General features: G+C 40.1%; 1 protein-coding gene across 1 annotated transcript in view; it reads left to right on the forward strand.

Annotated features, from left to right (window-relative positions):
* ZNF527 (zinc finger protein 527) overlaps positions 1–23,669 on the forward strand; it is a 30,139-nt gene extending 6,470 nt beyond the window's left edge. Inside the window, exon 2 of the mRNA XM_090259074.1 lies at positions 21,585–23,669. Within this exon, the coding sequence (XP_090115200.1) occupies positions 21,585–23,152 (1,568 nt within the window). The 3' untranslated portion in view covers positions 23,153–23,669. The remainder of the gene's footprint in view (positions 1–21,584) is intronic.
* The last annotated feature ends 2,181 nt before the right edge of the window (positions 23,670–25,850 follow it).

Consider the following 25,850-nt stretch of genomic DNA (forward strand, 5'->3'; position numbering starts at 1 on the left):
CTGGGTTGAGATAGGAGTCCAAGCAGGAGAATACTCATGGCTGTACATAGGAGGAACTGGTCAGGGTGTGAGCATTCTTTGAATAATAGAGTATATTAGAAAGAAAAACAATGCAGATGAATAATATGTTGTTTGATTTCCAGTTTCATACTGACCTAATGTATTTGCAGCTTTATTTTCAACAGATTGGAAACAGTTATAGAAAAGACTATAAAACCCCAAATGCTAGTATGTTCAGTTCTAAAATAATCACTAAGCACATCAAAGCATAAAAATGACTCTGTCACTGAAATAATTACTATATTTTGGAACCCTTATCAAAGCCTTGAAAATCAAGCTGATATTCTCCCAGGATTATTCCTTAATTAAGCTAGAGAGTTTTAATCTCTGTTTTTCTGATATTTATGCTACTCATAATCATTGTCATATTAACTAATCATTCTTTATGTGCCATATTGAATTTTTATGCACAAAAGTTTTCTCTTTCTCATTAGAGTCTTTTTTTTTTTTTTTAAATCTAATGAGTGAATGAGCCCCATATGCTCTTTTATTCTGATGGTTTATCACCATAACACATTCACAGAAAAGCAGTATCTTATGGTAAGCTAACTGGCAGTTTGGGTTACTTATTAGATACTGCCAAGAAACTGTATTTGTATCGACCTTGTATGCTATGCTGAAAACCTTGCTTCAGTTTCCTGTCCATCTTTTTATAATAATTTTCTTTTATTTTTTACTAATTTATTTATTGTTTTTCTATCACAGTTGCCCCACTTTTGTTCCTCTTTGCTCCCCCACACCTCTCCTACCCCTTCTCCCACAGTCAATTCCCACCCCGTTGTCCATGTTAGTGGGTCATTTATACTAGTTCCTTCACTAGAATCTTCCCCTTCTTTTCCCCCTTCTCCTCCACACCCCCCTTGTCACTGTCAGTCTGCTCCTTGTTACATGCGTCTTGTTCAATTTTGCTCATTTGTTTGTATTGTTCATTATTTACTGTATTAGGTGATATCTCATTAGAGTCCTAAAAAAGAAGGACCTGTGTCTCAGATCTTTTTCTCCTTTACTAGGTGCTCTATTGGTAGGTTCCATATAGTTGAATATATTATCTGATTATTGTGATGGAACAGTAAAAGAACATTCTTGTTTTTCTCTTTTTGGGATTATCTTTTAAATAATAGTTTTCTTTCTGTTTTATCACAAGTATCTCCTCCTGAAAGTACCAAGTATGTACTCAGGTATCATTTTTCTCTCAATGATGAGAAATGCTGACCTCCAGATTCCTATTAGACACTGAGAAAAAAATTTCACCTCTGGTCCCATAAAATTTTAAAGTTGTTGAGCATTCTGTCAGCATTCATAGATTCCCACAAAATGCTGCCATTTTCCTAGGTACTGGATACAGCAGTACAAAGAAAAAGAAGTAAATAACCCCTGCCCTTGTGGAACTTCTCATCCTATGAATAACACTGGATAGTGCAGGATGGACTAGAGACCTTAAAGACTAGAGGCAGGGAAACTGTGAAAATGATCGAATCAGTTATCTCCAATTCTTTGTCTTTTTGGCATTTAGCTTTGTCTATATCTCTAAGTCCTACATTTAACCTGTTTCCCCAGTCACGTCCTCCTCATTACCAACATATACCTTCCTCTAGCAGCTCTTTTTATTCTTGGTGCTTTCTTTGTATTTTGTTCATATTGCATAACATGAGAGATGTCAGAACAATATACTATATTCCCTCATTCCTTCAATTAAATTCTTGCTTATTTATTTATTTATTTATTTATTTTGGTTTTTCTATTACAGCTGTCCCATTTTTTCCCCCTTTGCTCCCCCCTCCTATCCCATTCCTTCTCCCAAAATCATAGCCCTCCCCATTGTCCATGTCCATGAGTCATTTATACACGTTCCTTGACTAAACCCTTTCCTTACTTATCCCCCTACTCACCACCCCTCCCACCTCCCCCCTATTAACTGTTATTCTGCTCCTTGTTCTACTTAGTTCATTTGTTGGTGTTGTTCCTTAGTTTCCTGTATTCGGTGATATCATATGGTATTTTTCTTTCTTTGCCTGGCTTATTTCACTAAGCATAATTCTCTCTAGTTCCATCCATGTTGTCACAAATGGCAGGAGTTCCTTCTTTCTTTCCGCTACATAGTATTCCATTGCGTAAATGTACCACAGGTTTTTGATCCACTCATCTACAGATGGGCGCTTAGGTTGTTTCCAGCACTTAGCTATTGTAAACAGTGCTGCAATGAACATAGGGGTGCATAAGTTCTTTTGAATTGGTGTTTCAAGATTCTTCGGGTATAATCCTAGTAGTCGAGTCACTGGTTAAAAAGGCAGTTCCATTTTTAATCTTTTGAGATAAATCCATACTGTTTTCCATAGTGGCTGCAACAGTCTACATTCCCACCAACAGTGCAGTAGGGTTCCCATTTCTCCACATCCTTGCCAGCACTTGTTGTTTGTTGATTTGTCGATGGTGGCCATTCTGACAGGTGTAAAGTGGTACCTCATTGTGGTTTTTATTTGCATCTCTCTGATGGCTAATGATATTGAGCATTTTTTCATGTGTCTATGGGCCTTCTGTATGTCCTCTTTGGAGAAGTGTTTGTTCATGTCCTTTGCCCATTTTTTAATTGGGTTGTCTGTTTTCTTGATGTTGAGTCGTATAAGCTCTTTATATATTTTGGAGATCAGTCCCTTGTCTGAGGTATCATTGGCAAATATGTTTTCCCATGTGGTTGGTTTCCTTTTTAACTTGCCGATGTTTTCTTTTGCTGAGCATAAACACTTTAGTTTGATGTAGTCCCATTTGTTTATTTTTTCCTTCATTTCTTTTGCCTTAGGAGATGTATCTGAGAAGATATTGTTACATGGTATATCTGAAATTTTTCTGCTTATGTTTTCCTCTAGGACTTTTATGGTCTCCCAGCTTACATTTAAGTCTTTGATCCATCTTGAGTTTATTCTTGTGTGTGGTGTAAGTTGGTGTTCTAGTTTCATTTTTTTGCATGTCCCCATCCAGCTCTCCCAGCACCATTTGTTAAAGAGGCTCTTCTCATTCCATTTTATGTTCCTTCCCTCTTTATCAAATATTAGTCCTGGGTTTATTTCTGGACCCTCTATTCTGTTTCATTGATCTATATGTCTGGTCTTCTGCCAGTACCAGACTGTTTTGATCACAGTGACTTTGTAGTAATGTTTGATGTCTGGTATTGTGATTCCTCCTGTTGTGTTCTTCTGTCTCAAGATTGCTTTGGCTATTCGGGGTCTTTTTTGGCTTCATATGAATTTTTGGAGTATTTGTTCTAGGTCTGTGAAATATGTCACTGGTATTTTAATAGGGATTGCATTGAATCTATAAATTGCTTTGGGTAGTATGGCCATTTTGATGATGCTGATTCTTCCCATCCAAGAACATGATATTTGCTTCCATTTATTTGTATCTTCCTTAATTTCTTTCTTCAATGTTATGTAATTTTCAGACTATAGGTCTGTTATCTCTTTGGTTAAGTTTACTCCTAGGTACTTTATTTTTCTTGTTGCTAGAGTAAATGGTATTTTCTTTTTTGTCTCTGTCTCTGACATTTTATTGTTCGTGTACAGAAATGCCTTAGATTTCTGTATATTTATTTTGTACCCTGCTATTTTGCCAAATTCACTTATTATATTGAGTAGTTTTTTAGTGGAGGCTATAGGGTTTTCTATGTATACTATCATGTCATCTGCATATAATGATAGTTTTAGTTCCCCTTTCCCAATTTGGATGCCTTTTATTTCTTTTTCTTGTCTGATTACTGTGGTTAGGACTTCCAACACTATGTTGAATAGGAGTGGAGAGAGTGGACATCCTTGTCTAGTTCCTGATCTCAGGGGCAATGCTTTCAGTTTTTATCCATTGAGTATGATGTTGGCTTCCGGTTTCTTATATATAGCCTTAATTATGTTAAGGTATGTCCCTCTATTCCCATTTTCTGAGTGTTTTCATCATAAATGGGTGTTGTACTTTATCAAATGCTTTTTCTTTTTCTTTTTTTAATGTTTTTTATTGATTATATTGTTACAACAGTTCCAATTTTCTCTCCCTTGCTCCCCTTCACCCAGCACCGCCCTCCCCCAGCAATCCCCCCCAAGTCCATACCCCTGGTTCGTAAAAATTAACTATCCCCCCCCTCTCAAATATTAGGACCCTTTGTAATCTTGTAAAGGACAATGGGCGAAGGTCTCAAGCTCCTCTAGCTGCTTCAAGCTGGACATGGTCGTCGTCCTACCTACCCTTGGGTCCAGAAAACCCTAATAAGAGTGGGGGTGTGGAGGGGAGGGTGGCCTTCCCACATGGGGAAGGATCGTGCAGACTCCAGGTCAGTTGGCTGTCTCCGGTCAACGGCGTGCTTGGTTTAACAGGCTGGTGTCCTTGTTGTGTTCTGGGGGCAACAGATTTGGCGAAAAGGGTTAAAAGACATCATTCAATCCATAACTACTAGATGACAAAAGGCAGGGATTAATTTTTCAATGTTCCAAATTAGGGGGGGGGAAAAAAAAAAGGCTTCTTTGTAAGAAGGTGTGCTAGGCACATCTTGCCTGTCCAAAACCCTTTTGTCCATTATACTTAGTTTGGGCTGAGGTAAATAGTTTAGTTTTTCCCCCTCTCAGACCTCTGGGCCTTTTCTGTCCAAGCCATTAGGATAGAAAAGAGAAACCCGTTTTAAAGTGAAGCCCACAGACCACCCCATTCTTCCCCAACCCAGCCATTTAGTTCAGCCAAACCATTGAGTCTCAGGAGGCAGCGCTGCAGAGAGGATTAAGTGATGCTTATGCATACAGATAATCACTCAGGTAATGCGATCATAGGCTTATGTCCTTTGAAAACAAAAAACACGTGTTAATTTATGTAACATAACCCGCAAACAAGTCTCTAAATCTGGAGAAGAAACTTTTAAGACGGTTAGTTGCCCTGTTTTATACTCTACTACTGATCATTGTGATTTTCCTTGAATAATAATTTTTCTCCCTAAGGTTACCCTCCTTGTCTTTAAAGGGACTACATTAAGTCCATTTTTAATTTATCCTGTTCGTTTGCATAAACATAACAAGAGCAGCAAATGATCACTTATGATCTTTAGTTCTGCTTTGCTGGAACTTACCCAAGGAATATTTGGGGTGACCTTCAGTCTGTTCTTCAGGGCACAGAAGCTGTGCCACATATCTGGCATTCATCCTTGCCTGTACACACCTGTTTTTTCCAAGTCTTTCTGGTCTTTCCTTGTGCCTTCAGGTCCCTTCTAGCCATCTTTCAGGAAAACAACCTTCGTTCCTTCCCTGGAAAGATTGCTGTGGACCGCACAACCAACCATGGTACCAGGCCTTTTATCTCACGGGCTTTTATTACCTTTGAAAGTCATTCCCAGTTCCTCAGGCTTTCTGGTAACAATCTGAGCCCAAGTATGTTTCCTTTAGGCTTGACATTCCAGTCAAAGACTTGGTCAAAAAAAAAAAAAAAAAAAAGAACCTCTGTTGACAACTGGTCTTATTAGTTCTATGCAAAGGAACTTATGTCATTACTTACTTGTTTAGAATGCCAAACTCTGGAGGGATCAAATAGGGAGAAAAATATACAACGTGAAGGAAAATCTTTGTCCTAATATTCTCTGAACTGGCATTTCCATTCTTCATATTTTCATTTTTCCCCCACTAAGAAATTTTGGTTTGTTTTTCCATTACAGTTGTCTCACTTTTTTAGCCCTCTTGTTTCCCTGCACCCTGTCCCTCCCCTCCCCCACATTTAGTCCCCACTCAGTTGCCCCTGTCTGTGGGTCATTCATATATATATATATATTTTAACTTGACCGATCCCCTTACACCTTTCTTTTCCTCCCCCCCGCCCCCCTTGTTACTGTTAGTCTACTTCTTGTTTACATACCTCTGGTTCAATTTTGCTCATTTGTTTGTGTTGTTCATTAGTTTCCTATAATAGGTGACAGCATAAGGTATTTTTCTTTTGTTGCCTGGCTTATTTCACTAAGCATAATTTTCTCTAGTTCCATCCATGTTGTTGCAAATGGTAGAAGTTCCTTCTTTCTTTCTGCTACATAGAATTCCGTTATGTAAATGTACGCCCTGGCTGGTTTGGCTCAGTGGATTGAGCGTCGGCCTGCGAGCTAAGTGTCGCTGGTTCGATCTTCCAGTCAGTGCACATCAGAGAAGGAAAACTCTGACTCCAAAAAACCTCCGCTGCCTTGCGGCATACCTCTTCAGGGGAAAGGCTAAGGGAGTAAACCCCGACAGAAAATCCGGAGCCGGAGTCCCTAAGGCGGTTTGACGTTGTAGTCAACACCGGCAACTCCTGCGGCGCACCTGAAGCCAAGCTGTATTGACTCCGTCTTTCCCTTGGATCCTTCAGCTGCGAAGAGAGGGGGGGGTCTGCTGCATGGGCAACAGCAGACCCTCCATATCACCCTGCCCAGGCTCTGTAGTTTCAGCTTCACTGGAGAGGACACTCCAGCGTCATCGCAAGATGTCGATTCAACACGGGAGGAGACAGATACAGTGTCACTCCCGAGTCGGACTGCACAGCCATTCTCGGCGGTGCAGATAGACTCTTAAGAAGCTACACCATCGTCTCTCGAGACGGACGGCTGCCGACGACGACGAAATGTACCACAGTTTTTTGATCCACTCATCTACAGATGGGCATTTAGGTTGTTTCCAGCACTTGGCTATTGTAAATAGTGCTGCTATGAACATTGGAGTGCATAGGTTCTTTTGAATTGGTGTTTCGGGATTTTTTGGATATAATCCTAGCAATGGAATTGCTGGTTCAAAAGGCAGTTCCATTTTTAGTTTTTTAAGGAAATTCCAAACTGTTTTCCACAGTGGCTGCACCAATCTGCATTCCCACCAGCAATGCACCAGGGTTCCCGTTTCTCCGCATCCTCTACAGCACAAGTTGTTTGTTGATTTGTTGATGATTGCCATTTTGACTGGTGTGAGGTGGTATCTCATTGTGGTTTTAATTTGCATCTCTCTGATGGCTAGTGATGTTGAGCATACTTTCATATGTCTATGGGCCCTCTGTATGTCTTCTTTGGAGAAGTGTTTGTTCATGTCCTTTGCCCATTTTTTAATTGGGTTGTCTGTCTTCTTGGTGTTGAGTCGTATGAGTTCTTTATATATTTTGGAGATCAATCCCTTGTCTGAGATGTCATTGGCGAATATATTTTCCCATATGGTTGGTTTCCTTTGCATCTTGCTGATGTTTTCTTTAGCTGAGCAGAAACTTTTTAGTTTGATGTAGTCCCATTTGTTTATTCTTTCCTTTATTTCCCTTGCCTTAGGAGATATATCAGTGAAAATGTTGCTACGTGGGATATCTGAAATTTTCCTGCCTATTTTTTCCTCTAGGACTTTTATGGTGTCACGGCTTACATTTAAGTCTTTGATCCATTTTGAGTTTATTCTGGTGTATGGTGTGAGCTGGTGGTCTAGTTTCATTTTTTTGCATGTCCCTGTCCAGTTCTCCCAACACCATTTGTTGAAGAGGCTCTTTTCACTCCATTTGATGTTCTTTCCCCCTTTGTCAAATATTAGTTGACCATATGAACCTGGGCTTATTTCTGGGCTCTCTATTCTGTTCCATTGATCTATATGTCTGTTTTTATGCCAGTACCAGACTGTTTTGATTACCGTGGCCTTGTAGTATAGTTTGATATCAGGTATTGTGATTCCTCCTACTGTGTTCTGCCTCAAAATTGCTGTGGCTATTCGGGCTCTTTTTTGGTTCCATATAAATTTTTGAAGTATTTGTTCTAGGTCTGTGAAATATGTTGCTGGTATTTTAATAGGGATTGCATTGAATCTATAAATTGCTTTGGGTAGTATGGACATTTTAATGATGTTGATTCTTCCCATCCATGAGCATGGTATACGCTTCCATTTATTTGTATCTTCTTTAATTTCTTTCTTCAGTGTTATGTAGTTCTCTGTGTACAGGTCTTTTACCTCTTTGGTTAAGTTTATTCGTAGGTATTAGTCCTGGCTGGTTTGGCTCAGTGGATTGAGCGTCGGCCTGCGAGCTAAGTGTCGCTGGTTCGATCTTCCAGTCAGGGCACATCAGAGAAGGAAAACTCTGACTCCAAAAAACCTCCGCTGCCTTGCGGCATACCTCTTCAGGGGAAAGGCTAAGGGAGTAAACCCCGACAGAAAATCCGGAGCCGGAGTCCCTAAGGCGGTTTGACGTTGTAGTCAACACCGGCAACTCCTGCGGCGCATCTGAAACCAAGCTGTATGGACTCCGTCTTTCCCTTGGACCCTTCAGCTGCGAAGAGAGGGGGGGGGTCTGCTGCATGGGCAACAGCAGACCCTCCATATCACCCTGCCCAGGCTCTGTAGCTTCAGCTTCACTGGAGAGGACACTCCAGCGTCATCACAAGATGTTGATTCAACACGGGAGGAGACAGATACCGTGTCACTCCCAAGTCGGACAGCACAACCATTCTCGGCGGTGCAGATAGACTCTTAAGAAGCTACACCATCGTCTCTCGAGATGGACGGCTGCCGACGATTCCTAGGTATTTTATTTTTCTTGTTGCTATGGTAAATGGGATTTTTCTTTCAGTTTCTATATCTGAGTTTTTATTGTTGGTGTATAAAAATGCCTTCGATTTCTTTTTTTTTTTTTTTCAGATTTAATGTGTTTTATTGATTAAAATATTACATTTGTGCCAATTTCCCTTCCCTCTGCTCCCCTCCACCCGGTGTCCCCCCTCCCTCCAGTTCTCCCCCCCTTTTAGATTATGTCCATTAGTTGTGCATACAGTTCCTCCCAACCTCTCTCCGTCTATTCCATTCCCTCCTACCTTGATCCCCAATTCCTATATCATCTCCCTCCCTTTCCCCATTCCCCCTCCCTGTTGACCTCCCCCCAATATGCTTCCCGTACCCACAGTTCCTTTTCCACTCTCGTTGCCTATTTAGTTTGCCTTTGTTTCATCTCCCTAGCTTCTGTTTTTTTAAACCAGTCCCTTTAACATCTCATATAACAGTGGTTTGGATCTAATGAACTCTTTCAGTTTTATTTTGTCCTGGAAACACTTTCTCTGTCCTTCTATTCTGAATGACAATTTCGCTGGATAGAGTATTCGTGGTTGTAGGTTTTGGATTTTCATTACTTTCAATATTTCTTGCCAGTCCCTTCTTGCCTGTAGGGTCTCCCTTGAGAAGTCAGCTGATAGTCTAATTGGGACCCCTTTGTACATAATTCTTTTCTTCTCTCTTGCTGCTTTTAAGATTCTCTCTTTATCTTTAATTTTTGACATTTTGATTATAATGTGTCTTGGAGTGGTTCTCCCTGGGTCCAGTCTCTTGGGAACTCTCCTTGCTTCCTGGACCTGCAAGTCTATTCCCTTCCCCAAGTCTGGGAAGTTCTCCTTTATTATATTTTCACTCAATTTTTCAAGTTCTAGTTCATCTTCCTCATTCTCTGGCAAACCAATGATTCTTATGTTGGGCCTTTTATAGCTGTCCCAGAGGTTTCTGATCCTCTCGTTGTTGCTTCCCATTTCCTCTCGCTGCATTGGTTGACTGCTTGTTCCTTCTCCATATTCCAGTTTGTTGAAATGAACTCTGGATTTTTTCTCACCTTCTATCTCGTATGCGGTTTTGTTCCTTTCGTTATGAAATTTTTTCGCTTCTTTCTTATCTTTTTCCTGCTCTTTTGTGAATTCTGTAAGCCACCTGATAACAATGGCCCAGAACTGAGCCTCTGACAGGTTTCTTATCTGTTCATCTGTCAGGTTCTCTATCTGCTGTCTGGTGAGTTGTGTCACCGGGATTTCTATAGTTGTCTGCCTCATTTTGACAGATGCGTTTTGTTTTCTTGGGCCGGCTGTAGGGGGCAGTGCCTGTGTACGCGTCACAAATCAGCGACCGGTGCCTGCCTGTCCGCGACCTATTTCGCAGCCCTGTGGTGCTTTCTTTGGGGGCGGGGGTCCAAGATGGATTCACACAGTTATTCAGCTAGGAGACCGGGATCCGTCCTCCCGTCCCCCTGGGCCTCACTGTTCAAGGCGATGCGGCGGCCGCTCTCCCCAGCGCCAGAGTCGCGCACCGCCAGGGGCTTGCATAGCCGGGATTCCTCGCCGTCCGCCGCTCCGGGTGCGACTGCAAACAGCACTGCCCTCTTTAACACTTACCTGCCCAAATGGCACCGCTGGTTTATAACTTCATATGTTGGACTTCCGTGTAGTTTTATTTTCTGGAATTTCTAGTTATCCTTTGTTTTGAAGTAGTTGTATTCCTCTCTAGTTGTAGAGGGAGACCTAGCGTGTCCGTCTAAGCCTCCATCTTGGCCGGAAGTCTCGATTTCTTAATATTGACTTTGTATCCTGCTATTTTGCCAAATTCACTTATTAGATTGAGTAGTTTTTTTGTGGAGTCTAAAGGATTTTCTATGTACACTATCATGTCATCTGCAAATAATGACAGTTTTACTTCCTCTTTTCCAATTTGGATGCCTTTTATTTCTCTTTCTTGTCTGATTGCTGTGGCTAGAACTTCCAAGACTGTGTTGAATAGGAGTGGAAAGAGCGGACATCCTTGTCTTGTTCCTGATCTCAGGGGGAATGCTCTCAGTTTTTGCCCATTGAGTATGATGTTGGCTTCAGGTTTCTCATATATGGCCTTTATTATGTTGAGGTATGCTCTCTCTATTCCCATTTTGCTGAGAGTTTTTATCATAAATGGGTGTTGTACTTTATCAAATGCTTTTTCCGCATCTATTGATATGATGATGTGGTTTTTGTCTTTCATTTTGTTTATGTGGTGTATCACGTTTATTGATTTGCGAATATTAAACCATCCTTGCATCCCTGGGATGAATCCTACTTGATCGTGGTGTATGATCTTTCTAATGTGTTGCTGGATCCGGTTTGCCAATATTTTGTTGAGGATTTTAGCATCTATGTTCATCAGCGATATTGGTCTGTAGTTTTCTTTCTTTGTTGTGTCATGACCTGGTTTTGGAATTAGGGTTATACTGACTTCATAGAACGAGTTTGGGAGTCTTCCCTCTTCTTGTACCTTTTGGAACAGTCTGAGGAGGATAGGAGTTAGTTCTTTCCTAAATGTTTTGTAGAATTCACTTGTGAAGCCATCCGGTCCTGGGCTTTTGTGTGCTGGGAGTTTTTTGATTACTGCTTCAATTTCGCTAGCTGTTATTGGTCTATTCAGACTTTCTGCTTCTTCTTGATTCAGTTTGGGCAGACTATAGTTTTCCAGGAATCTGTCCATTTCCTCTAGGTTGTCAAATTTCTTGCCATACAGTTGTTCGTAATAATTTCTTATAATTCTTTGTATTTCTGTGGTATCAGTTGTGATTTCTCCTCTTTTATTTCTGATTTTATTTATTTGGGTTCTCTCTCTTTTTTTCTTGATGAGCCTGGCTAAAGGCTTGTCAATTTTGTTTATCTTTTCAAAGAACCAGCTCCTACTCTTGTTGATCTTTTGAATTGTTACTTTAGACTCTATGTCATTTAATTCTGCTCTGATCCTGATGATTTCCTCCCTTCTACTTGATCTGGGTTTTGCTTGTTGTTCTTCCTCTAGTTCTTGTAGCTGTAGGGTTAAATTTTTTATTAGAGATTCTTCTAGCTTTTTTAGGTAGGCTTGTATTGCTATGAACTTTCCTCTTAAGACTGCTTTCTCTGTATCCCATAGGTTTTGGGTTGTTGTGTGTTCATTATCATTGGTTTCCAGGAACTTTTTGATTTCTTCCTTGATGTCATTGTTAACCCATTCATTATTTAATAGCATGTTATTCATTCTCCATGAGTTTGAATGTTTTTGAGTTTTTTCCTTGAGGTTGATTTCCAATTTTAAGGCATTGTGATCTGAGAAGATGCTTGATATAATTTCAATTTTCTTGAATTTATTGAGGCTTTTTTTGTGTCCTACCATGTGGTCTATCTTTGAAAATGTTCCATGTGCACTTGAGAAATATGTATATTTTGCTTCTTTGGGGTGTAAACTTCTATATATATCGACTAAGTCCATTTGATCTAAAGTGTTGTTCAGTGCCTCAATATCTTTGGTGTTTCTTTGCTTTGAAGATCTGTCCATTGTTGACAATGGGGTGTTAAAGTCCCCTACGATGAGTATGTTGCTGCCTATATCTTTCTTGGAGTCTTTCAAAATTTTCCTTACATATTTGGGTGCTCCTAAGTTGGGTGCATATATATTTATAAGGGTTATATCTTCTTGATGGATTTTTCCCTTAAGTATTATGAAATGCCCTTCTTTGTCTCTTTTTATGGACTTTGCTGTGAAATCTGTTTTGTCTGATATAAGTATTGCTACCCCGGTTTTTTTTTTCATGTCCATTTGCTTGGAATACATTTTTCTATCCCTTTACTTTCAGTCTGTGTAGATCATTTGTTCTAAGGTGGGTCTCTTGTAGACAGCATATATGTGGGTCATTCTTTCTAATCCATTCAGCTACCCTATGTCTTTTAATTGGAGCGTTTAATCCATTTACGTTTAAGGTTATTACTGATAAGTACTTATTCATTGTCATTTTCCCCCTTTGTACTCGTGTTCTTCTCTGTTTCTCTCTGTTTCTTTATGTTCTTAGAGCAGAACCTTTAGCATCTCTTGCATTGCTGGTTTGGTGGAGATGTATTCTTTTAATCTTCCTTTGTCTGAGAAACTCCTTATTTCGCCTTCCATTTTGAATGAGAGCCTTGCTGGGTAGAGTATTCTTGGTTGTAGGCCTTTGTTTTTCATTGCTTGGAATATTTTTTGCCATTCCCTTCTTGCTTGTAGTGTTTCTGCTGAGAAATCTGAGGATAGCCTTATTGGAGCTCCCTTGTATGTTATTAGTTGTTTCCCTCTTGCTGCTTTTAGGATTCTCTCTTTATCTTTGGATGTTGCCATTTTAATTATGATGTGTCTTGAGGTGGGCCTCTTGGGGTTCATCTTCATTGGGACCCTCTGTGCCTCCTGGATTTGCGTGACTCTTTCTCTCCTCATGTGAGGGAAGTTTTCTGTCATTAGTTTTTCAAAGAGGTTTTCTATCCCTTGCTCTTCTTCTTCTCCTTCTGGAATTCCAATGATACGGATATTGTTGCGTTTCATGTTGTCCTGCAGCTGTCTTAGAACCTCTTCAGTCTTGTTCAGTCTTTTTTCATTTTGTTGCATTGTCTGGGAGTTTTTGTGTACGTTGTCCTCCAGCTCGCTGATCCGATCTTCTGCTTCCTCTAGCCTGCTTTTAATTCCTTCTACTGTGTTCTTAAATTCAGAGATTGTATTCTTCATTTCCTCCTGGCTCTTATTGATAGCTTCCATGTCCTTTTTGATGCTGGTATAATTCTCGGTAAGTTCCTTATAGTTCTTCTGGAGTTCACTGTAGTTTTTCTGGAGTTCTTTGTAGTTTCCGCTGAGCTCATTTAGCTTCTCCATAATCCATGTTTTAAATTCTGTATCTGATATTTTGCTCCCCTCTATTTCATTTAGCACTCTTTCTGGGGATTCTACCTTTCCTTTTGATGGGGGGTTGTTTCTCTGTCTCCCCATTTTTGTGATTCCTTTTGTTTGTTGGTGCTTCTTAGAATGATCAGTTCTTCCTGGATCTGCCTCTGGTAGCGTCAGATCATGTACCAGACTGGCCCTAGGCAGCCTGTTGGAGACTTCCAGGGATCTACTGCCTTTGTCTCTCTTCTTTAGTTGTTACTATACTCAATCTGTGATCAGCCGTCAGGCTTAAGGACCATGGGTGTGGCAACTTAATTCCTGTAGGCAGGGCTTTTATTTCCCCTTAGTATGACACCACTTGGAGGGGGATGGTCTGTCTGCTGTACTGGGGCTGAGTCAGCACTGGCTGGTCCTGGGAGGGGGTTAGTGTAGCTTCCACTTACTCCTCCGCCCTCCTGGATCTCCGTCTGTGTTGTCCTTGATGATATTTCTTTAATCTGTCTGGTTGTATTTCAGCTACTTTTTGGTGGATCTTTTTCTCTGGTTAGTTGATTGAGAGTCACTCTGCCCACCTTGTCTTGAGATCTTTTGTGAAGGTGCTGCTAAAACATAATTACACAACCCAGGCAAGAAACCCACACCCTCCAATGTTTCCCCCAAATACAATCCCACTATAGGCTGCAAATGAGCCCGTGTTAATATACTTGTGGAGATAATGGGACTCTTATTTCGTAGGAGAAACAGAAAGGAGTTGTTTTAAATAAAGGAAGGGTAATTTTTGAGCTGGAAGTTGATAGAGTATTAATATTAGCAATTGGGATCAAGGTTATGTAAGAGAGCAATTAACACACTGTCTGTTTGAAAAGGAGGGGAGGGTTACAGTGTGGAGTGAGAAAGTGGAAGTGTATAGTATTAGGATTATATAATCGGTATATACTATATGATTAGCGTGGGAGGTAGGGTAGACACAACAGACATCCAGGTAGATAGACAGCCAGAAATTGAAAGAGAGGGCTGGGGAGGTTAGAAGGTAGGAAATAGATTGAGAGAGAATTTTTTATGGATAAAAATACAGAGTAGAAAATAGCAAGACAGGAAGGGAGAGAGGAAAGAGAGAGAGAAAGTAGAGAAGAGAAGGGTAGGAGAGAGAACAAAAGAAGAAGGGGAGGTAGAGAGGGGACTGGATTAAAATTCTTTTTTAAATTATATGTTATAAAAAAGATTAGGAGATTAAAACATGATATAAAGTTGCAAGATAGAGAGAAAAGGTGAATAGAGAGAGAGAGGAATAGGAGATAGGAAAGCAAGAGGATTTGGGAGGAAAAGAGCTCAGAGGAGGGAAGGAAATCAGGAGGAAGAGGAGATATTAGGGAGGGGAGGATTGAAATTGAAGAGTTGGCAAAAGATAGGATGAAGGAGAGAAATACAAGAGGTAGGGAAAGAAGTCGGGGGGTGGGGTAGAAAAAGAGAAGGGGTGAGAATGGGAGAGTAAAGGGAGAGGGGGATAGATTAGAATTATAATTTGAATATTAAGAGATTAGAATATAAAGTGTAACAGGGAGAGAGAGAGATTATGTATAGGGAGAGAAGGAAAATAAGGACAAGAGATGAAAGAAAAATGAATGTAGACTGAAGGGGGACAAAATAAAGAAATTTAATAAAGTTGAAGGTGCGTAGCGCAGAGAAAGGAGAGGGTGAGAAAGGGAGAGAACTTAAAATTATAAAATTAACTGAGAATAGGATGCAGGGGAGAATGCTAAGGGGAGAGAAGGGAGGGAAAGGGAGGGGAGAAAAGGAGCGAGAATAAGAAGGGACTGACGGTAGGGGTAGTTAGAGAGAGTGAGAGATAAAAGAATGAGGATTTTAACTCAATTCAACTTTTAGGCACAGTCTCTGGGTATTTTTGGTTTGTTTGTTTTTTGGTTTTTCCTTGCTTCCTTCCTGAGTCTGCTCCTATTCAAAATTCCATGAGTTTCAAATCTTTTCTGGTTGGTTGGCTGGCTGTGGGAGGGTTCTGCTTGATTCTGGGGTTGCTAGTCTTTTTTTCGTGGGCCTACCACCGCTCTGCTGGGAGCTGCCTTTAGTAGTCCCCTCCTGAGGCACCCTCAGCCCTCCTCAGGCTTGTCCAGCTACTCCTTCCCTCTGTTGGTCCAGCCTGTGCCTGCCAGCAATCCCCGCCCTGCCTCCAGTCCTGTCTCTATTCCCAGGCTACAGCTTCTGCTCTCTTCCCTGTCTATATGCCTGCGCACCCTACCTCTCTCCCTGTCTCAAGATCGTCCTTTTGTTCTGCAGGACTCTGGCACAGTCGGTCAAAGTGCCGGGCCCAGTGGCCCTTTTCTGCCCAGGGCCTCTCCCCTAGTCTGGAGCTTTGCAGTGGCTTTCCTGCCTGTGCTCTTCTCCTTGCCCCAAAACTTTCTCTATTCCGAGCTACCGCTTCCGCTGGCTTCCCTGTCTATCGGCCTGTGCGCTCTATCTTTCTTCCCGCCACAGCACTGTCCCTTTGTTCTGTGGGACTCTAGTGTGGTCGGTCAGCGCAGCACTCTCCTTCCCCAGAGCTCTCTGCCAGTCTGGAGCTCCGCAGCAGCCCTTCCCTGCCGCCTGTTCTCCTTGCCCTAAAACCGTCTCCCCTCCAGAACCTCCTCCTCCACTCTCTTCCCTACTTACACACCCTGCACGTCCTATTTCTCTCTTAGCCCCAAACCTGCCTTTTGTTCTGTGGAATTCTAGCGCGACTAAAGAGCAAACACTGATTTCAAGAACACAGTTCTCCCCCGGTCCGGAGTTCCGCAGCAGCTTTTCTGTGCGGCCCGTCTCCTTGCCCCAAAACTGCTCCTTTGTTCTGTAGGGCCCTAGCGCAAGTGCTGGGCGCGCCCGGGATGCCGAGCTTTCGGTCGGAGGTTGCAGCTGAGGATGTTTCTCTCTAGACTCAGGTCACACAGTTTCTCCCAGTCCTGGTTGTTCACTGTTCTCTCCCTCCTCTGGCTTTTTCAGCCAAATCCTCTCCCTAACTCCCTACAAGAATTCACTCCCGGCTAGTGAGCTCTCCGGCTTGATACTGCAAACGCACGGAGTCTCAGAATGACTCATCCTGCAGTTTGTGATAAACCCCTCCACCCCCCTCCACGCTGCTCCCACGATCTCCTCCCCGTTCACGTTATCAGATATTCCCACTCACTCAGTCATTCCTCCCCGAGTTTTTTCCTCCTGGATTGTCTCCTTAACAGGAGCGAGCTGAGAGCACTGTTCCTACTCCGTGGCCATCTTGGTCCCCCTCTCAAATGCTTTTTTCTGCATCTATAGATATGATCATGTGGTTTTTGTCTTTCACTTTTTTTATGTGGTGTATTACGTTTATTGATTTGCGAATATTAAACCATCCTTGCATCCCTGGGATGAATCCCACTTGATCATGGTGTATGATTTTTTGGATGTATTGCTGGATCCAGTTTGCCAATATTTTGTTGAGGATTTTAGCATCTATGTTCATCAGTGATACTGGCCTGTAGTTTTCTTTCTTTGTTGTGTCTTGACCTGGTTTTGGAATTAGGGTAATACTGGATTCATAGAATGAGTTTAGGATTTTTCCCTCTTTTTGAATTTTTTGGAATTGTTTGATGAGGGTAGGAGTTAGTTCTTCCCTAAATGTTTTGTAAAATTCTCCTGTGAAGCCATCCGGTCCAGGACTTTTTTTTGCCAGGAGATTATTGATTACTGTTTTAATTTCCTTCTTTGTTATTGGTCTGTTGAGACTTTCTACTTCTTGATTCAGTTTTGGAAGGTTATATGTTTCTAGAAATTTGTCCATTTCATCTGGGTATTCGAATTTCTTGCCATACAGTTGTTTGTAGTAATTTCTTACAATCCTTTGTATTTTTGTGGTATCAGTCATTATTTCTCCTCTTTCATTTCTAATTTTGTTTATTTGTGTGTTCTCTCTTTTTTTCTTGATGAGCCTGGCTAGAGGCTTGTCAATTTTATTTATTTTTTTGAAGAACCAGCTTCTACTTTTGTTGATCTTTTGAATTGTTTGTTTAGTCTCTATGTTACTTAATTCTGCTCTAATCTTGATGATTTCCTTCCTTCTTCTTGCCCTAGGCTTTGTTTGTTGTTGTTGTTCCAATTCTTTAACTTTAGGGTTAGAATTTTTATTTGAGATTCTTCTATCCTTTCCACATATGCCTGTATTGCTATGAACTTCCCTGTTACGACTGCTTTTGCTGTATCCCATAGGTTTTGGGTTGTTGAGTGTTCATTATCATTAGTTTCCAGAAATTTCTTGATTTCTTCTTTGATGTTATTTTTAATCCATTGATTATTTAATAGCATGTTATTCATTCTCCATGAGTTTGGATATCTTTGATTTTTTTTTCTTTGAGGTTGATTTCTAGTTTCAAGGCATTGTAGTCTGAAAAGATGCTTCATATAATTTCAATTTTCCTGAATTTGTTGAGGCTTGTTTTGTGATCTATCATGTGGTCTATCTTTGAAAATGTCCCATGTGCATTTGAAAAGAATGTATATTTTGTTTTTGGGGGGTGAAAAATTTTGTATATATCAGTTAAGTTCATGTGGTTTAGTGTGTTGTTCAATGCCTGTATATTCTTGGTGTTTCTTTGCTTCAAGGATCTGTCATTGATAATGAGGTGTTAAAGTCCCCTACTATGAATGTGTTGCTGTTAATGTTTTTCTTGTGATCTTCTGGTATTTTCTTCATATATTTCGGTGCTCCTATGTTGGGTGCATATATGTTTATCAGTGTTACATCTTCTTGATGTATTGTTCCTTTAAATATTATGAAATGTCCTTCTTTGTCTCTTTTTATGGTCCTTGCTTTGAAATCCGTTTTGTCTGATATGAGTATTGCTACCCCAACTTTTTTTTCATGTCCGTTTGCTTGGAATATTTTTTTAAATCCGTTCACTTTCAGTCTGTGTAAATCTTTTGTTTTGAGCTGTGTTTCTTGTAGACAGCAAATATGTGGGTCCTGTTTCAGTATCCATTCCGCTACTCTACGTATTTTAATTGGAGCATTTAATCCATTTACATTTAAGGTTATTATGGACATGTATTTATTCATTTCCCTTGTACCTGGTTCCTCTCCCTCTCTTTTCTTCTTCTTTTTCTTCAAGCATTCCCTTTAGCATCTCTTGCAATACTGGTTTGTTGGAGATGTGTTCTTTTAGTCTTTCTTTGTCAGAGAAACTCCTTATTTCACCTTCCATTTTGAATGAAAGCCTTGCTGGGTAGAGTATTCTTCATTGTAGGACTTTGTTTTTCATTGTTTGAAATATTTTTGACCCTCCCTTCTGGCTTGTAGTGTTTCTGTTGAGAAATCAGTCGATAGCCTTGTCGGAGCTTCCTTGTATGTTATTTACTGTTTTTGTCTTGCTGCTTTTAGGATTCTCTTTTTGTCTTTGAATGTTGCCATTTTAATTATGATGTGCCTTGGAGTGGGCCTCTTGGAGTTCCTCTTCATTGGGACTCTCCTTGCTTCCTGGACCTGCATGACCCTTCCTGTCATCAGGGTAGAAAATTTTTCTGTCATTATTCTTCCTATCAGGCCCTCAATTCTTTGTTCTTTCTCTTCCCCCTCTTGTATTCTAATGATCTGGATATTATTTTGTCTCATGCTGTCCTGTAATTCCCTTAGACTTTCTTCACACTTTTTCAATCTTTTTTCATTTTGTTGTATTTTCTGGGAATTTTTTTCTACATTGTCCTCTAATTCACTGATCTGATCTTCTCCTTTGTTTAGCTTACTTTTGATTGATTCTGTTGTGTTTTTCAGTTCAGAGATTGAATTCTTCATTTCTTCCTGGTTCTTATTAATAGTTTCTATGTCCTTTTTTATGATGGTGTAGTTCTCCGTAAGTTTCCTGTAGTTTTCTTGGAGCTGTTGGTAACTTTCTTGGAGGTTGTCGTAGTTATTTTTGAGGTTGTCGAGTACATTGAGCGTCTTCACCACCATTATTTTGAATTCCATGTCTGAAATTTGGGCTATGTCTATTCCATCTACCTCTCTTTCTGGGGATTCCTCTTTTCCTTTCATTGGGAGTTGTTTCTGCCTTTTATCATGTTGTATTCTTCTGTTTGTTTGTTTTTTTGTTTTGAATTTGTCTGCTTTGATTTCCCGCCTCTGCGATATGAGATTCTTTATAGGAGATCTGGGGGTTTCAGTGGTGCAGCCTTTTTGATCTCCTGAGCCTGACATTTTTGGGGTACCCTTTATGTCATTTATTTATGCTGTCTGGTTATATTTCTGTTACTCTTTGTTGAGATCTGTCTGGCTAGTTGATTGAGAGTCACTCTGCCCACCTTGTCTTGAGTTCTTTTGTGGAGATGCTGTTAAAAACATAAACACACAACTCAGGCAAGAAACCCACACCCTCAGAAATACCCCTACCCTCTATCCTACTATCGGTAGCCAATGAGCCAGTATTAATATAAATGTAGAGAGGTTAGGACTATTATATTATAGGAAAAATAGGTAAGAGTTGTTTTAAATGAAGAAAGAGATGATTTTTGAGAGGGGGTATGATAGAGTAGTAGTAGTAGTAGGTAGTGTCAAGACTATGCAAGACACTAAGTAATATTTACATTGTATGTTAATAAAAAAATAAAATAAAAATAAAAATAGAAAAGAGGGAAGAATGCAAGATAAAGTAAGAAAGTGGTAGTGTATAGTATTAGATTTATATAACAGTTGTATGCTATATATTTAGTGTGAAAGGGAGGCTAAACAAAACTAACAAACAAACAACAATTAAAGATTAAGGATGGGAGGGAGAGATGGTACGAAACAGATTAATGAGATAGTTTAAAGAGAACAAAAAAAAATTTCCCCTTCTTCTTAAAAAAATTTTTTCCTTCCTTCTTTCACTTAAATTTAAAATTAAAAAGAAAGTTTTTACTCAATTCAACTTTTCTGTGCAGTCTTCATTTTCTGGATCCACACGTGGCCAAAATTCAAGGAATTTCACTTTTTTTTCCTGGTTGGCTGGCTCTGAGGAGCTCTGGCTGGTTTCTGCATCTGCTTTTCTCTCACTCAGGGGCCTGCTGTAACTATCTGCTGTGAGCTGCAGTGTTGGGTCTCTCCCCACTTGTCCTGCAGCACCATCCAGCAGTCCTCAAGCTTCTCTAGTAACGCTGTTCTGTTGGCGCACCAGTGCACATGTTCCTAATCCCCTCCCTGCCTTGGATCCTGCCTTCACTCCTCCTCCCAAGAAGTCTCTGTTCCGAGCCACCAAGCTGCCTCAGTCCTGGCCAGCAGCACCTCTCTGTTTGCTTGCGTGCTCTACCAGGCCGCTTTGGGCCCTGACCGAGACCGTGTTTCTGACACAGCTTTCCCGGCCCAATTCCACTTTTTTTCTGATCAGTGGCGCTGCGATGAATGCGCGCATCCAGTATGTGGTGCTGCCAACACCAGTCTCAGTTCACACAGCTTCCCAAAGTCTAGGCCATCTCCCTGTTTGCACATTCTGCCTGCCAGTCTGGAGCTCTGACTCAGACCGTGTTTCTAAGGCAGCACTCCTCGCCCAGTTCAGCTCCTCTCTTTTAAGTGACGCTGCAATGCGCGCACCCAGGGGCCCAGACCTGCCTGTCCAGGGGATCTCCACCTGGATTCAGATCATACTGTTTCCCACAGTCTGGGCCACTTACTGCCCTCCCACACCTCTGGTCGGCTCACAGAAACCTTTCTGTTGTTTCCCTATGGGACTCCACTGTTTGCAGCGCCCACAGTAGGCAGCAATTTCCAAGCAGATTCTGGGCAGTGAGCCAGTCTGCAGCTGTCCCTCTGGGGCGCGGTCCAGTAGGAGTGCGAGGGCCTGGTGGGTCCAGGGACTCCTCCTGAGAGCTCTGGCGGGCCTTCTGACATTTTCCCCTCCACTCTTGCTCTCCCTTCCCCACTCGAGCTGTCCAAAGTTTGTACTCACTCACTTGTCTCCCTGTCCGTCTCCCAAGCTTTCCATGATAGGAGTAAGCAGACAACACTGCTACTTACTCCGCCATCTTCCCTCACAACTCAAATTCTTGCTTCTTTAATAAAAGTTTTCCTTCTCCTTGCAAATGAAAAATAAAGGATACATTTTCTTTCTTGATATTTTTCAGACTGGGAGTCTTGGTATGAAATCAAGGAATTATCTCCAAAATGCTACATTGATGAAGAGGAAATACCCCAGTGCATAGTAATGGAAAGACTTACAAGTCATGACTTTGAATACTCCAGCTTCAGAGAAACTTGGAAATACGAGGGTGAATTTGAGCAATGTCATGGAAATCAGGAGAGACATTTCAGGCAAGTGGCAAGTCTTAAGGAAATCTATGCTGTGAAAAGAAACAATGAATATAATAATTCTGAGAGAAATTTTCTCTTGAAGTCAGTACTTTTAACACAACAGAGAGTTTCTACATTACAGCAGTTACATAAATTTGATATTTATGTTAACAAATTCTCTCCAAATTCAGCCCTTATTGAATATAAAAGAAAACATGCTGAGAAGGAATCTTTGATAGGCAATGAATATGAAGAATTCAAACAGAGCACATACTTTAGTAGTAAAGATATAGGAATCCCTCCTGGGGAGAAACCTTATGAAAGTAATGAATTTCCAAATTTCTTAAGTTTCCACTCATTATTTACTCAACATCAAATAACTCACTTTGGAAAATTACCCAGTGAATATGATGATACCTTTAGCTGTTACTCATTATTTACTCAACCTCAGAAAATTCACAATAGAGAGAAATCATATGTATGCAATGACTGTGGAAGAGCCTTTAGCCATGACTTCTTCCTCAGTGAACATCAGAGAACTCATATTGGAGAGAAGCCATATGAATGTAAGGAATGTAACAAAGCCTTTAGACAGAATGCGCACCTTGCTCAACATCAGAGAACCCACACTGGAGAAAAACCCTTTACGTGCAATGAATGTGGGAAGGCCTTTAGCCGTTATGCCTTCCTTATTGAACATCAGAGAATTCACACAGGAGAGAAACCATATGAATGTAAGGAATGTAACAAAGCCTTCAGACAGAGTGCACACCTTAATCAGCATCAGAGAATTCACACTGGAGAGAAACCCTATCAATGTAATCAATGTGGAAAAGCCTTCAGCAGACGCATAGCCCTTACTCTGCATCAAAGAATTCATACAGGAGAGAAACCCTTTAAATGTAATGAATGTGGGAAGACCTTTGGCTATCGCTCACACCTTAATCAACATCAGAGAATTCATACTGGAGAAAAGCCCTATGAGTGCATCAAATGTGGAAAGTTTTTCCGGACTGATTCACAACTTAATCGACACCATAGAACCCATATGGGGGAGAGACCCCTTGAATGTAGTAAATGTGGGAAAGCCTTCAGTGATGCTTTAGTTCTAAGTCATCATAAGAGAAGTCATGCAGGAGAGAAACCCTATGAATGTGACAAATGTGGGAAGGCTTTCAGTTGTGGCTCATACCTCAATCAACATCAGAGAATTCATACTGGGGAGAAACCCTATGAATGCAATGAGTGTGGGAAGGCTTTCCATCAGATATTATCCCTTAGGCTACACCAGAGAATTCATATTGGAGAAAAACTCTATAACTGCAATAATTGTGGGAATAATTTTAGCTGTGCCTCAGCCCTTAAACGACATCATAAAATTCATAATAGAGAAACTCTCTGATTATAACAAGTATAAGAAAGAAAACAGTCAGCACTCAGTCCTTATTAAATAAATATCAGTGAATTCTTTGGTTAGTAATTCCATTAATGTATTACATATTGAAAAGCCTTCAGTTCATGAGCATCCCTTATTTGAAACAGCCTGAGTAGTAGACATCTGTTACTTTGTGATCTATTCTATACCCTTTTTGAGATTTACCTCACCTCAATGCATATGATTCTGGTAAAACCATTAACCAGTGAATTGGTCATAGGTTGGACAGTTATTTCCCTCAACCTAGTGATTAATAAGGGACTGGCAAATGGTTGCTTTCTTTCTTTCTTTCTTTTTTGCCATTATATGAACAAAGCTTTTCAAAGATAAATCCAACACAGAGGGAAATGGAAGTGAGAGACAGAAATCTGATGACCTTGTTTGATCACTTAGATTCAATCATGCTTGAACTCTACACCAACCTTCCCTTTTTCATTTCTGTGATCTACCTAAGAAAAAATTATTTTGCTTTAGTGCATTTGAATTGGATTTTTGTCTCTTGGAATTGAGTCCTGGCATATACCATATGTTTGCTACACATGTAAGAAAGCCTTGATCTTTTATATGGCATTTATTTATCCTAAGGAGAAAACTTATGATATAACAAGTATCCAAAAGTTGAATATACAAATTTCATAAAGCTCACAGAATTGCTTCATTTTATTTGTTGATAATTAATTTAGTATTTATTACTTTTTCACAATAGGTATGAATTTTTTAAAATTACCTAGTAAAACTCCTTAACAGTCTTTCTCATAAGGAATTATAATAACTTATGACAATGACTCACCTTAGGCCTTCAAAGAAAGAATCACAAGCTAGGAGAATAACTGATTCATCAGTTTAGTGACTGAACTTTCATTTTAAAGAATTATTTAATTTTCTGCTTTTGGCATGGGTTTAAACACATTTTGTGATAGAATATAATAAGATAGAATTGTAAATTTTATCTTTTGTGGGTGGGTTATAAACTTCACTTAAGCTGTTTATAGATAACTTCTTTGGAACTCAAGATATCAGATAAAGATATTGCTAGCAGATAGAATAAACCATTTTCAAATAATGGTAAATATAAAGAAGTAGGAGTCTAAAATATTTAGAGAATAAATATTACCATTCTACAGAGTAATGAGGAACATGCAATGTGAGGCTGTGTATTCCTATTTTATGGGTGGGTGTAGGGAGGTAAACCTTGATGATATGGAAATGTAGCTTAATGATATAGAAACAGTTAGAAACAGAATCTTGAGCATTGTCTGGAGATCGTGTATTAAAACAAGTTACAACAAATGAGCTAAAAAGAGTGAATATTTACATAGATTCATGGAGCACAACAATGGCTACTACTTTCACAATTTATTTAATAGTCAACTTATACTTATATCTAACAAATACCTGAAAATTATTTTTCTTAAGTATTAAGACAAATTCCCTTTAAACAATTTTATTTTTAAGTATATTTTATTGATTATGTTGTTACAGTTGTCCCAATTTATTTTCCCTTTGCTCCCCTCTGCCCAGTACCACCTTCCCTCCAGCAATCCCACCCCTCTTAGTTCATGTCCATGGGTCGTACATATAAGTTCTTTGGCTTCACTTTTTCCTATATTATTCTTAACTTCCCCCTGTCTATTTTGTACCAACCAATTATGCTTCTTAACTCCTGCACCATTTCCCCATTTCTCCCCCTACCTCCTCCTAGCTGATAACACTCCAAATGATCCCCATGCCTATGATTCTGTTACTATTCTGGTTTCCTTAGCTGGATTTTGTTTTTATATTTTAGATTCAGTTTTTGATAGTTGTGAGTTTTTTGTCATTTTAATGTTCTTAGTTTTGATCTTCTTTTTCTTAAATAAGTCCCTTTAATAGTTCATATAATAAGGGCTTGGTGATGATGAACTCCTTTAGCTTTACCTTGTCTGGGAAGCACTTCATCTACCCTTCCATTCTAAGTGGTAGTTTTGCTGGATAGAGTAGTCTTGGTTGTAAGTCCTTGCTTTTCATGACATTGAATACTTCTTGCCACTCCCTTCTTGCCTATGAAGTTTCTTTTGAGAAATCAGCTTATAGTCTTATAGGCACCCCTTTGTAGGTAACTCTCTTCTTTTCTCTTGCTGCTTTTAAGATTCTCTCTTTATCTTGAACCTTTTACATTTTAATGATGATGCGTCTTGGTGTGGTCCTCTTTGGGTCTAGCTTGTTTGGGATTCTCTGTGCTTCCTGGACTTGTATGTCTGTTTCCTTTGCCAAATTTGGTAAGTTTTTCTTCATTATTTTTTTCACATAAGCTTTCAATTTCTTGTTCTTCCTCTTCTCCTTCTGGCACCCCTATGATTCTAATGTTGTCATGTTTAAAGTTGTCCCAGAGGTTCCTAGGCCTGTCCTCATTTTTTTCAATTCTTGTTTCCTCATTCTGTACTGGTTGATTGTTATTTTTCTTTCTTATATTCTAAATCTTTGACTTGAACCCTGGCTTTCTTCCCTTCATCATTGGTTTTGTGTGGATTTTCCTTCATTTCATTTAGCATAGCCTTTACTTATTCCTTTCTGTGTTTGCCATACTTAGGCATATCTGTCCAGTCTGTGGGCATCTTTAACACCACTGTTTTGAACTCTACATCTGTAAGGTTGGCTAGCTCCTCATCGCTTGGTTCTTTCACTG

Source organism: Furipterus horrens, unplaced genomic scaffold (genome assembly GCF_987537825.1).
Source record: "Furipterus horrens unplaced genomic scaffold, mFurHor1.1.pri manual_scaffold_13, whole genome shotgun sequence".
NCBI lineage: Eukaryota > Metazoa > Chordata > Mammalia > Chiroptera > Furipteridae > Furipterus > Furipterus horrens.